Source organism: Pantherophis guttatus, chromosome 2, assembly GCF_059756535.1.
Source record: "Pantherophis guttatus breed Tessera chromosome 2, ASM5975653v1, whole genome shotgun sequence".
Lineage (NCBI taxonomy): Eukaryota > Metazoa > Chordata > Lepidosauria > Squamata > Colubridae > Pantherophis > Pantherophis guttatus.
In genome coordinates, this window is record NC_142064.1 from 123,296,222 (window position 1) to 123,309,781 (window position 13,560).

General features: G+C 40.6%; 1 protein-coding gene across 1 annotated transcript; it reads right to left on the bottom strand.

Moving 5' to 3' along the window:
* Positions 1-5,156: 5,156 nt before the first annotated feature.
* Positions 5,157-13,227, bottom strand: PGLS (6-phosphogluconolactonase). The gene is made up of 5 exons (XM_034419378.3): positions 11,627-13,227; positions 9,432-9,539; positions 8,605-8,706; positions 6,509-6,649; positions 5,157-5,707 (listed from the first exon to the last, which is right to left on the bottom strand). Exons 1-5 carry the CDS (start codon positions 11,927-11,929, stop codon positions 5,570-5,572), a joined length of 792 nt encoding a protein of 263 aa, XP_034275269.1. The 5' UTR covers positions 11,930-13,227; the 3' UTR covers positions 5,157-5,569.
* Between the last annotated feature and the right edge of the window lie 333 nt (positions 13,228-13,560).

Sequence of the window (13,560 nt, forward strand, 5' to 3'; positions counted from 1 at the left end):
ATTTAATTTACCACAGGTCAACTCCAGTTAAGATGTAGAAACATGTCAGCAACGATCAAGAGAGATGGGAGGCGCCTGAGCTAAATTTCAAGTGTTGTTGTTGCAAAGGGTCTGAATACTTATGCCAATGTGATATTTCAGTTTTTTTTCTTTTTAATAAATTTACAGACATTTATAAAATTCTGTTTTCACTTTGTCATTATGGGGGTAACTGAGTGTAGATTAATGAGGAAAAAAAATGAATTTCAACAACTGTAGAATCAAGCTGCAGCATAATAACATTGACAAAAGTGAAGGGAGTCTGAATACTTTCCGAATGCACTGTATATATATTTTCCTTTATACATGTGGTGTATGGAATACTTGCTCTATATACAAAAGTAAACACAGCTGTTTTAAATCTGAGACTCGTAAACTATTCTCTACCATAGAAAAAGTGTGACTGTGTATAAACCAAAGAAAAAATTGTACCAATTCTTTACCAATTGTAAAGAAATCCTCATTCTTCTTCATCAGCCAAACTTTTGTTCGGCAAGCTTGTAATGAGCTTTTAAGTACTAGAGTGGGAAATGTCTCCTGAAAATTGGACTGAAAGCACCAATTTGAGTAAACAGCAACAAAAATCTAAGGCAAGCTTGGATTAACAATTTGGAAAGACTGAACAAGATTCGACGTTGTTTCTCCCAGGAAAATATAGGCTTCCTGCTTCAGAGTAGCAAGTAAAAGTTTCAACCAAGCCTGAAGAACACAGAATATAAATTGGGTGCTCCTTTATTTCTGCCTAGTGCAACTTTTTTCTGTATCTTTTCCCTTAACATGCAACATTTCCTGTTATTTTAATGATACAAACTCCTCTTTTACATAGGAAAAACTAGAAGGGACACAATAAGCACAGAGCAAAACTAATAAAAAGCTTAGCAGAATTACTTGCTTACAAAGGAAGTTGTTGCATCTCTGCATGTTAATAGTCTCATTATAATTCTAATAGCATACCCAGATAAAAGTTGTTTGCTTATTTAATTTACTAAAAGCATCTGAATCTCTTTCTTCATCCAAAAACCTCTTGGACAAATTGGTCAGTTAATTAAGACAGTCAAAACATACCTTTGACCACGTCTTCACTTCCAAAAGATGTTTGAAATAATGGAAGTTAGGATTTATTTATTTTTAAAAAAATTTATTATATTTTTATTGTTAACGAATAACAAAAAGGAAAAAAAAATCAATACAAAAAATCAATAGTAAGGAAAGAAAAAAAAATTTCCCCCCAACATGCTATACAAACGGAAAGGAAGTTTTAGGAACTTGAAGTCTTCAATTCTTCCAGAAATCTCTTTGATAAGGTACTGGTGCCGATTCATCCAATCTCCCAAGTGCAAAGTCCACAAATGGTTACCAAGTGTTCCAAAAAACATTTTCTTTATATATACCATTTCTAATTTTAATATCACAAGTCAATTTATCATTTAATGCAAATTTCCATGTTTCATTGTACCATTCTTCTAATTTTAAGTCAACATTTAATTTCCAATATCTAGCAATTATAATTCTCCCCATTATAAGTTAGGATTTAATTGTGCATAAATTATTTGTTTTCTGCAGCAACTTTTACTTTTGTGTGTGTGTTGGGGGGGGGGAATTAGCTCTTGCCAGAATTACAGGTAGTCCTCAACTTACAACTATTCATTTAGTAACTGTTCAAAGATACAGAGGCTCTGAAAAAAGTGACGTAGGACTATTTTTCACACTTAAGATAGTTGCAGCATTCCTCTGATCCTGTGATAAAAATTCAGACTCTTGGCAACTGGTTCACATTTATGACAGCTGCATTGTCCCACGGTCCCATGCAGGGGTGGGTTCTACTTATCTTTACTACTGGTTCACAATGGGAGCACGCGCACATGCTTCTACACATGCGCAGATCATCCATGACGATGTCCGGGTGGGTGGATGGAACCTCCTGCCGCTTTTACTACTGGTTTGCAAGAACCGGACCGAACTGGGAGCAACCCACCACTGGTCCTGTGATCCCCTTTTGCAAAAACCTTTTGAGAAGCAAAGTCAATGGGGAAAGCAGATTCACTTAACAAATGTCTTACTAACTTAACAACTGCAATGATTCATTGAACAACTGTGGGAAGAAAAGTCGTAAAATGGGGCAAAACTCACTTGACAACTAACTTGCTTAGCAACAAAAATTTTGGGCTCAATTATGATCATAAGTCAAGGACTGCTTATATCCATGATGGCAAACTTATGGCACGCGTGCCACAGGGGGCATGCGGAGCCATATGGGTGGGCACATGAGCTCAGCTCTGGCACACATGCGTGCACTGGCCATCTGATTTTCAGACCTTCTGGGCCCACCGGAAGTTGGCAAACGGGCCATTTCTGACCTCCGGAGGGCCTCTGGGGGGTGGGGGAGGTCGTTTTCACCCTCCCCAGGCTCCTAGAAAGTCTCTGGAGCCTTGGGAGGGCAAAAGAACAGGCCTACCAGGCCCACTGTGCCATCAAGTGCCAAAAGTGTGTGTGTGTGTGTGTGTGTGTGTGTACGGGGGGGGCATGCACATAGAATTATGGGTGTGGGCACACACATGCATGACCCCCCTATTTTTGGGGGCGCATAGAATTATGGGTGTGGGCACGCACATGCGTGACACCCCCCCCATGCTCCCCCCATTTTTGGCATGCGATGGCAAAAAGGTTAGCCATCACTGGCCTATATATTACTCTTTATATTAAGGATAGGAAACTAATTCTGCTGAGGTTGTCGAACTGTAAATCCCAGCAGTCTTTTCTAGCATAACCACAGGTGAGAGATACAATAACTGGGAATTTATTCAGTAACATTTGCAGGGCCTCAAATTTTCACCCCTGTATGTTCCCCTGTGAAAAATTCCATCACTTTCATATTCCACCCTTATACAGCTTATGCCCTCATCGTCCTTTCTCCTCACAACAAATGAGGTAGATTTGATTGAGGGATAGGACTACCATAGTTTCATAGTTGATTGTGGTTTTGAACCTAGGTTTCCAGTTATAATGCAACAATAAAACCTTCCTTTTCCAGCAAGCCGGGCTGGCCTAATTTTTTTAAGTGTTTTTTAAGTGTTTTGTCTATGGTTTTTAATTAACGGGGCCAAATTTATATATGTATATTTTAACTGTATTTTAATATTTGTATTCGATGTTTTTACTTGGCTGTTCACCGCCCTGAGTCCTCAGGGAGAAGGGCGGTATACAAATTCAAAATTAAATTAAATCAAAATTAAATTAAATTGCCACAGAATTCTATTTTTAATGTTCAGGTGAGATATATATTACTGACATTTGTTGGGCCTGTGTGACCTTCTATGCTATGAAATATGGTATTCTCTATTACTGTGTCTTATAAACAAGCAACTATTTGAATTTTAGGTTCTAACCTACAAGTCTGGGAAAGATTGACCATGTGTTTCTGTGGCCTTCCAAGGTTTCTAGCACATGCAAGTTTTCCATCACAACCAAAAACATTTCATCAGCAATGAATAGTTGGACTGTGCTTTTTGTCTAAAAGCCTTGCATGTATAAAAAGGCACTGAACTGGATGGTACTTATTAATTTTCCATTACTCAACTGCTAATGAAATATATATGCAGCCTCACAGACCAATTAAAATAATATTCCCAGAAGCTGCCCACCATTTTAATTCATTCTTCCTAGTCTAGTTTAATTAATTCCTTTTGTTAGGAGTCCTTGAAAGCTGCTAAGCAGCTAATGAAAAACACTGATTTCCATGCTCTCTAAAGCCAGCCATTTCCATGTTTCTCAAGAACATTTCAGGAAGCAATACAACTTGGACTTACAATGAACCAAATCTAGGACAGCTTTTAGTAGACCAGCCTTTCCCTATGCAATTACCTTCCGGAGATGCTGGATCTGAAATTTCCTAGTTGAGTCAGGGAATTGTGATATTTGGTCTAACAAATGTAATGCTGCTGGTGTGAGTCTTAGTGGTCTTACTTCACTCCCTTTATCAACTGCCTGCCCATTATTTTTTAAACAAAATTATACTGCCTGTATTATGTTTATAAATAACTCAAGGTGATAAACATACCAAATACTTCTTTCTCCTCTTATTTCCCCCCACAAAACAACCCTGTGAGGTGAGTTATTATTATTATTATTATTTATTGAATTTCTATACCGCCCTACTCCCGAAGGACTCAGGGCGGTGCACAGCCATGAAGTAAAACACATAGATATACAAAATTTAAAATCAAATAAAATGAATTAAATAAATTTGGCTGAATTAATACCCATAATTAAAAACCCATAAGTTGGGCTGAGAATGTGACTGACCAGCTTTCATGGCTAAGGCAGGATTAGAACTCAGTCGCCTGGTTTCTAGCTTTGTGCCTTAACTGCTGGACAAAAGTGGCTTTCAACATTTTCTGGGATCTTTCTGTGTTAGGGGCAGGTCTTAAATATTGGGCCAGCATATATGGGCTTTAAACATCTATTCTACAGTCACCAGATGGTAGCAAAAAAGAGGTAGAAAGTCTTAACTTTTTTCTGCTTTTGAAGTCCAGATAGGATAGCTAGATGGATGTATCCATCAGGACCTGAACTTAGTTTGAGGGAATTTTTATTTTTTGCTTTAAACAGAACTTGGCTGAAGGAAAATGGATATAAAGACGACACAGGAAATTTATGGAAGAATTAGTTGCACTGATAGTGTTCAGAGGAAAGAAACAGGCAAGCTTACAGGTATGCTGAAGCTATGAGACACAAGTCAGTATGACACAGGGCAGTTTCTTCCAAATTCAGTTTTTTTTTAAAGTCAAAATTTGGAATGGAATATAACTGAAAATGCCCAAGCAACCTAGAGAAGCATCTGACAGGATTTCTGGAAGGTAGACGCATCCTCCAGATAGGTTAAAGTACAATTGTCATGATTCCTAATCATCATTCAGATTCAGAAATGGAAGCTGTGGTCTGATCCCTAAGGAGTGCATAGGTGAGGCAATATGCTAATATGCTGAGTATTAAATATCTAGAGATCCAACATAAAAAAATCTAATCTGCCATGGCAGATACATCCAAAGAATAGAGTAGGCCTCATCACTCCCGTTACTTAATAATTAAAGAAAAATCACAGAGAGAAGAGGAACACATTGTGCCAGCACTGAGTGACTTTAATTTACACCTTTAATTGTGCATCCATTTTACACCACATTAGACCATTCACATGATAAAGACTGTAATCAACTCTCTTGATACCTAGTAGCTGGACCCAAGCATTTCCCATGTCACACTTTGCCCTAGTTAAGCAATAATCATATTTGTTACACCGTGCTCCACAAACTTACACTTCTTAAAATGTAAAAAAAAAAAAAAAAAATCAGGGGAGGGGGAAGTAAAGGAAAAAAGAAAAAGAAAAGAAAAGACAGTGTTAGTTTAGTGCTGCTCCTGAGCGCTACGACCAGACGTGGAGACCGTGACCTGGAATGTTAGAGGGTGGGGCTCTACCCACACCCCGTACTTGGTGGACCTCTCCCAACCCGGAAGGCTGCAAGACATGAAGCTCCTACAAGATGGAATGCTTCTCAAAGGGAATGGTCAACTCTTTTGCAGCTGGCTCATCCAGGAACCAGTAAAGCTTCCCAGTATGTGGCTGGACGAGGGCAGCCGGCAGTGGGTTTTCCTCGTTGCCTTCCAAAATACGCTGTGGCAAGAAAGAAAAAAGGTCAGGCACCCATGCTTTCAAAGTCTACACTTTGCATATGGTATTCAAAATGCTAGAAGAGGGGACATATTTTAAGTTGTGAGCTGCCCAGGGTCCCTTTGGAATCAGGCAACGTGTAAGGAAATACATACGTACATAAAGGTTCCCCCGCCCCTTTCTTTGCTAACAGGCACAGGGAACTGTCACAGGTGAACTACTGTCAAGGGAAGAACTTTGCTCTTTCTTAGAAAATTCCACAACAGAAAGAAAGAGATGTGCAGCCATCATTAAAAAGCAAATGTGTGCACTGGACAAAGCCACAATTCAATTCGAAACAAACCAGTTTGATTCCTCAGTGTATTAGCTCAGCATAACCAATTACTCTCTAGCTCGGCAAGCCAAGGAGGAATGAACAAAACCTTTGCAAGAAACTTTTCAGAGCAAAATTGAAAAACAGGAGTGGCAATCCCTGGCCACAAGCTATATTTATATCCTCTCTACAGCGGCCCCTAGAAATTTTGTACCATCAACATTTGGGGACGTAATGTGAGAATTTGATGGCATGTTATTGTTGTTGTTTAAGGAGTGTGGGGGGGATGCCTGAGACAATAAAGTAAAGGCAGACTAAGATTTCAGGGAGGGTTACAAATTTTATTCCCTTATAAAAATAAACAGTTCCAAAAGGCTGAATATTTTGCCCCTTCCCTTATGATGAAAACACTACCATATCGCCAGCAGCAGTCAAAAGCTGGGGGGGGGGGGGACGGGGGGACGGGACACAGCCCTTCCAAAGGAAAGTACCTTTATCACTGCAGCCTTGTTGTCCCCTGTGGCAACGAACACCACACTCCTCGCTGCATTCAGCACAGGTAAAGTCAGTGTGATCCGCTCTGAGGGAGGCTTTGGGGAATCGCTAATGGCAGCCACAATCTTCTCCCGCTCCTGACCCAGGAAAGTAAATATGGACAGTACTGAAGGAAGGCAGAGACAAACCTTGGAAACAGCATGAGCCCCAGAGCTAGGTTTACTCCATCTTTAGCCATTTGATGCTCTCCTGATACCTTGACACTACAACTCAGAATTCCCAGGCCAATGCATGAGGACAGGCATTAGGTAATGACAGCTAAGCCCAAAGTACCAAAAGCAAACTAGTTCACTAGGAACTTGTCAACTCACATATTTGGACAGATACAAAGCACAGTGTTTAATTTACAAAGTCTTACACAGAACACATTATCTTGACTCAGATAATTTGTCAAATTATCTTGACAACGTTGACTCAGCCTTCCATCCTTCCGAGGTCCCAGATTGTTGGGGGCAATATGCTGACTCTGTAAACCACTTAGAGTGGGCTGTAAAGCACTGTGAAGGGGCATATAAGCCTAAGTGCTATTGCTATTTTACAAGTATGCAACGCATTCAAAATTAAGCAGTTCTTGGAGTGTTTCATTTTCAAATGATCCTTGACATAGAACATCTCTGGGTTCCCCATGTCCATAAGTCTTAAAGTTGGCAAACTTGGAGACCCCTGCTCTAAGGGGATTTTCCCTTGGAATATAAGTATAGATTATCAAACACTAAACAAGGTTTAAGGAATTAAAGTTGTTGTTTAACCAATTAATGCTTTAACTATTGGGGGTCAGTCTCGCCTCTAGCCGATGTACTAGTTAACTACACACTCATAATACTGGAAGCCATTTCAATTTTACTGTGTTATAATATGGAACATACATTTTTCCCCCTTCTAAAAAGTAATACAATCACCTTTAATTTGCCCGACCACCATTTCTTCAAAGAAGCTCCAATATCTACATTTTAATCTAATTTATGTAACACTTACAGGATTGAAAATTAAGCAGTCCATCTCTAAATTGGTCAGTACCAAATATTTCCATCTCAGTAGAGTCTAAAGGGTTGCTCAAATCGGATGAAGAAAGGGACCGAAATTATAGGAAGAGATGACGAACGACCAAAAGGAGAGCATGGAAATGGACTTTTTTTTTATTACTACCCACAAGAGAAGCCTATCCATGTCTATTTCACAAATCTTTATGGCTTCTCCAATGGTTGGGTATTCTACTTGCCACTAGATTGGTTTACTTGCACCTTTGAACCATCTGTGAAAGAAGTGCAGGGAATTAATTGTGCTTATTTTCACAAGGTTTTACATTTTGCCATTTATTACTTTCTTGATGGTCCCAGCTAGAAATAGGCATCAGCATGCTAGGATAGGCAACTTTTTGGGTTTGGAGGGCATGATGACTAGAATTTGAACATTAAGTTGTAAGAGCTCCTCAAAATGGTCATGACAGGTGGTCTTGCCTATTCACAAGAGCTGCTCTGGGAAATGTGGCCACTGGCAAAACTCCTGTTTAATAGAATGCAAATTGGGGAAAATGCTCTATTCTACCCTGTCTTTCTCTGGCTATTCTTTGGCTTTCTGTCCCATTGTTCTCTATTATGAGTTAGGAATTTAACTAAGGATAGCAGAGGCAAAGTTGTCTCCCATATCTCTCCCAGACAGATCAATCATACTGACAGATATCTTGATACTTCACCATAGCCACTAGAGAGCAGCTCTGGCTCTAGACATCTTTATAAAGCAAGACTCTCAAAATTAAGGATAGCTCTTGTTCTCTATGTTTATTTGTCCAATTAATTATTTCCTGCCCAAGGAAAATCTATTTCAACAGACGGTTATAACATCACTTTTTAAAAGGATAATCTGTCACAAGTAAATTATAATAGACTTTAATCTGATTACTGTGAGCTTCCTCAGAATAGCCAGCAGGATTTTTGCTCCTTTAATCTGCAACAGCCATGACTCCGTAACAGGATCTTCAACTCAAGTAGCAGCAGACAAAAAAATTCAACTACAGTTCTTCTCTTTGGCTCACCTGTAATAGGGGATGATCTGGGAAAAGAGAGCAGGTATGTCCATCTGGTCCTACTCCTAAGATCAAAAGGTCAAATACAGGCATATCTTCACCCTGGAAGGCCTGTGGAATTTAAAAAAGTACTAAAATATGAATCAGTTGGCATTATTGTGTTAAGAGTTTCCATGATCTAGCTATTATAAATTTTAATCCTTTAAGACAACTTGTTTTCCCACAATCTGTCTTCGCATTGTAATTGTCCTGAACTTGATCTGAGATTGCAAGCATTTGGAGGAATTATCCCTATTTGCACTTGTTAACTAGTCCCAAGTAGTCTGATTGTAAAAGGCAGGGCTTACCTTATTCTACCACAGCATCATATGGAAGATGCTGTAGGATTACAGTTTCTGGAACTCAGAGCTAAAGCGCTAAACACAGCATAGCTGAATTGTTGTAATAACTTTGTTCAACATACTTTAATTTTTATCTATATTGATCAACTTGCCACTAACTGTTCAGTTTGTCCAAGGCCTTTGAAAGGATATCAGCCAGAAATTTACAATGAGCAGGTCTTTTATAAGTCTGGGCTCAAAACTGTGTCATGAATATATATTCAAAATTAGTGGTTCAGCAACTTTTTGTCAAACATCAGGAAAACTTTTATGAGTACTGAATGGCAAAACAGCAGATCAAACCAAGAGGAGCTATTGAAAATAGGGAATTCTTGACAAAAAAAAATCAGTTAGGATTTAATCTCATTTCCAACCACTGTGCTTTGCCTTTAAGTTACTAGCATTCTGCAAGAAAATCTGACCGTCAAATAAAAATACACCAACTCCCAGCCGTACCTTTTTCAGCTTTTCAGCATAATCTGCCGCTGCCTCTTCTACTGGTAGTGAAGGATTGATAACAACTATTTGGTCATCAGGTATAGCAATTTTAGAGAGGAGGTATGTCTGAAACAAAATGCAAATCACTATTACAGAATGACAAGAGTAACTGTGGGACTCTCATAGAAAGGAGGGGCTGCTGTCTCAATTCCATTAGCACAAATGGGTGGAAAAATAGAAGGCATCTACTGCATTCCCTTTATACCCCACCCTCACCAAGAACCACCCCAGTGGCAAGGAGGACTCTTTTAAGAATAGGAAAAGAATGTGGCAGGGGTTGGAATGGGATGAAATAGATAGGAGATAAATCCCCATCCACTTCTGAGAGCATTCTATGGAATCTCACAGTCTGTTTCCTCTGGCAGAATAAAAGCAGGTTCAGATCTATGCAATCATCACCTGACATGCACTTCTTCCTGTTTCACTTCCCATTTTCACTATAATTGTGAGCTCTGTGAAACTTGGGTTTGATATTTTCCTGATATTTCCTCCTGCTTGTAGGTGCCATCGTTCTAACTCATGTAATAAAAATAAGAAACTAAACACCCCTACAAATGAACCTTCCCCCATTACTGTATCTCCATGCTAGCATACGTTTCCCTTGTGCCAGTGTGATCTCCCATGCATCGATTAAAGATATAAGATTCCTAACAAGAAAAAAAAAACCAATGGGTAACTTTGCCATGGTCATCTACAGGTAGTCCTTGACTTATAACAGTCCATTTTGTGATTCTTCAAAGTTGCAAAGGCACTAAAAAAACTGAGTTATGATCATTTTTCACCCTTACGACTGTTACAGCATCCCCATGGTCACATGATAAAAATTCAGACACTTGGCAACTGACTCATATTTATGAAAGTTGCAGTGTCTCTCAGATCATGTTATCTCCTTTTGTGACCTTCTGACAAAGTCAATGGGGAAGCCAGATTCACTTATCTATGTTACTCACTTAACAACTGCAATGATTCACTTAACGGTGGCAAGAAAGATTGTAAAACGGGGCAAAATTCAGTCAACAAACATCTCGTTGAGCAAAAGAAATGTTGGACTCAATTGTGGCCATAAGTCGAGGACTACCTGTACTCCTAAACAGAGCTCCGGGAAGGTCTCTCCCAACTCTGTTATTCTATGTTCTATCTTTTATACATGGGAGTATTGGGTTTATGGAAGAAAAAGGCAAATCTTCCTGAATCTGGGAGTGCCTCCTTCAGCAAATGTTTAACCCAATTGTTAGATTATTAAAGAACAGAAATGATTTCCTACTTTTCCACAAAAGTCGACGGAAAATAAACTAGCAACACCATCTGCCCATCGATCAATATGTTTGACAGTCAATTGAATCCCCAATCTGACAAAAGTCTCTAGGCTATTTAGACTGACCTGAGCATCCGTATGCTAAATTGCTAAATTTAGCATGCTAAATTAAACAGATATCCCTGCTCTTCAGATTGCAATACCTATAAGCAGATACTAAAAAAAAAAAAAGGAGAAGTCACCCAGGGAAGACAAACTGAAGTCAGCCCATCCCAAAAAAATAAATAAATAAGCAACCACCTACAGACACTCCTTTTCCAGTACAAGGCAGATTACGTACAGCTCCATGCATGGCTTGAGTTTGCGGCTTTGTATCGACCCAAACTCATGTGGCATTAATCTGTTCCAGCTTTTTACAGTGAAAAGCAGAAATTCCATTTAAAGATGGTTGCTGGGGAGGGGCGTGGGGGGGGGGAGAGTTTGGGAGCGTCTCACATAGGATGCTGAACAAAGGAGATTTCGGTCCAGCTCCGCAAAGGCGTTTGCAGCACCAAAAATAATCATAATAAATTAGTTATTATTTATGGGTGAAGAAGCAGCGCGGACAGGTATCTGCTTGGTTAAATCGCAAATCCGCGGGGACTGCAGGTGGGGGAACAAAAAAAGAAAAGAAAGATCAAAGCCGAAAGCAGCCAAGCAGCCCATCCCTGCAGGTTTACCGACCCATCGTCACCCGAGGGAGTTCACGCCCAGCCTTCCTGCCGGGAAGAAGAGCCGCGGCCAAGGAAACACGCCTCCCAGCTCCCCACCCACCCTCCCTCCCTCCAGCAACACCCCGGGGATCAGCCCCAGCACCCCCCACCCCCAGCCCGCCTTGAGGCCCCTCCTGGAGAGACACCTTGTAGGCACCGAAGTTGCTCTCGGGGTCGTTCAGCGGGACCCGCCGCTCGTCCACGAAAGCCAGGAGCCACCGGGCAGGGCAGGCAGCGGCCGCGGGCAGCTCCTGAGCCAAGATCCGCACTAGGCTTCCACCTGACAGGCCCAGGGAGAAGCGCCCACCCGGCCCGGATTGAGCTTCCCGCTGCGCTACCAGCTGGGCCAGGGCCGAGCCCAGCTCTTGCGGCGAAGGGAAGACCGAGATTTGGGGAGGCGGAGAAGCTGCAGCGGCCGGACCGCGCCGTGGCACCGAAGAGCCGGGCATGGCGAGTGAGGTGAGGCGGCAGCTGAAAGGTGGAACGAAAAAACCCGGCAGCGAAGCCGAGAGGGACCCATGGTGAGATGGCGAGCAAGGCCGGGCGGAAGGGGCCGCGGTCGTCGATGGCACGCGGGCGGAAACGCTCCGTAGGAGGAGGAGTTAAAGGCGGAAACATATGCAAGAAGCCACCGGAAACCGGTGAAGCCAGCACTCCCTCCCCCTTTATTTATTGGCAAGCGGAATTCTGACGTACTGCAGAGAATATGAAGATGGAACTTATTCCGTCCGGACCAAAATATTTTCTTATGGTTGCATTGCGAAATGAAATAGTGGACTGCAGGTGGGGCCATGTTGGAGGTCCTTTGAGTTTTTTTTCATTAGAGGTTTAACATGGGGCGGGAAATCAAGGATGACAGGCAAAGATGGTAAGAAAGGGGGATTTCTTAAGGTTTATAATAAGACTCTCTCTTTCTCTTAGCTTTCCTGACAGCTTTGTAAGGTTGAATAGGGTTGAGAGATGGCCCCAAAGTGGGTCTGAACCTAGGTGAGCCCACCTTTACTGACCAAAACCTTAATCACTTCACCAGAGTGAATGTCCTGGAATTGCTCCAAGGGTTTTCTTATTTTAAGTGGATAATTTTCTTTGATTAAATAGATCTAATGGAAACCCCACCAAAATTTTAGCAGGGTTGTGCTGTGAAGTAGCCAGCTGATCATATTTTTTTTGAGGTTGTCTTGTGATAGGTAGCTTTTAACTCAGAGACTGACTGAATTAGTTATTAAAGCCCTTTCATCACTAGGAATAATTTATCATGACAAGAAACATCAGGCTATGATTTTGAAGGCTCTAGTAGAACTTTCTATGTCTTCTGATATTTATATTTAAGCCTATTGTGTTGTTAAATCTTAGCTTCTGTCATCAGTTTGATTCTGGATATTGGTGAAATCCAGAAACTGGATTGAGTAAACTATGGTTTACTTATGGTGATCATTGGTAAATGGGCAGTATATATAGCCTGTGTTTGAAACAGCAGTTCTGTAATAACAGCCACATCAGGCAGCACAGAAAATTCAGGGTGACTTTGATGCAAAGTAGTCATGTTAAGTAGAAGAAAGCATTTCTTAAGCAAGTAAAGTCAGTATACTGCAAAATCATACTGAGGTGAAATGCAGATTACCTATGGCATTTTGTTTAGTTATAGTTTGCATCCAGTTAACAAACTTCAGCGATTAGATATTGCTATATTATCAGATTGAATAGGGAACATATCTGTAAATGCCTTGGAAATAAAAAGAGAAAATAAAATAAACTGTCCCTAAGCAAAACAGGTACATTTTGGAGAAACACTATGTTGAGAAGGATTGGGAAAGAAGACTTTTAAAAGTATAGTTCAAAGGTTTTCTAAGTTTCAAGTTGCACAGAATCCTATAAATATATACCCTGGAGTGGACAACTAGTAATTCTCTGTTCTTATGGCTCTCAGAACCTCTTTTGGCTAGAACTGAAAATTTTTAAGTGTGATTGTATCTACTGAAATGCTGTTTTCCTTGATGTACTAAACAAGCTTATTCAATTTCTTCACCCAGAGTCATCTTGTTACCAATTTCAAACAGTTCCCCCAAACTAGGTTTATATG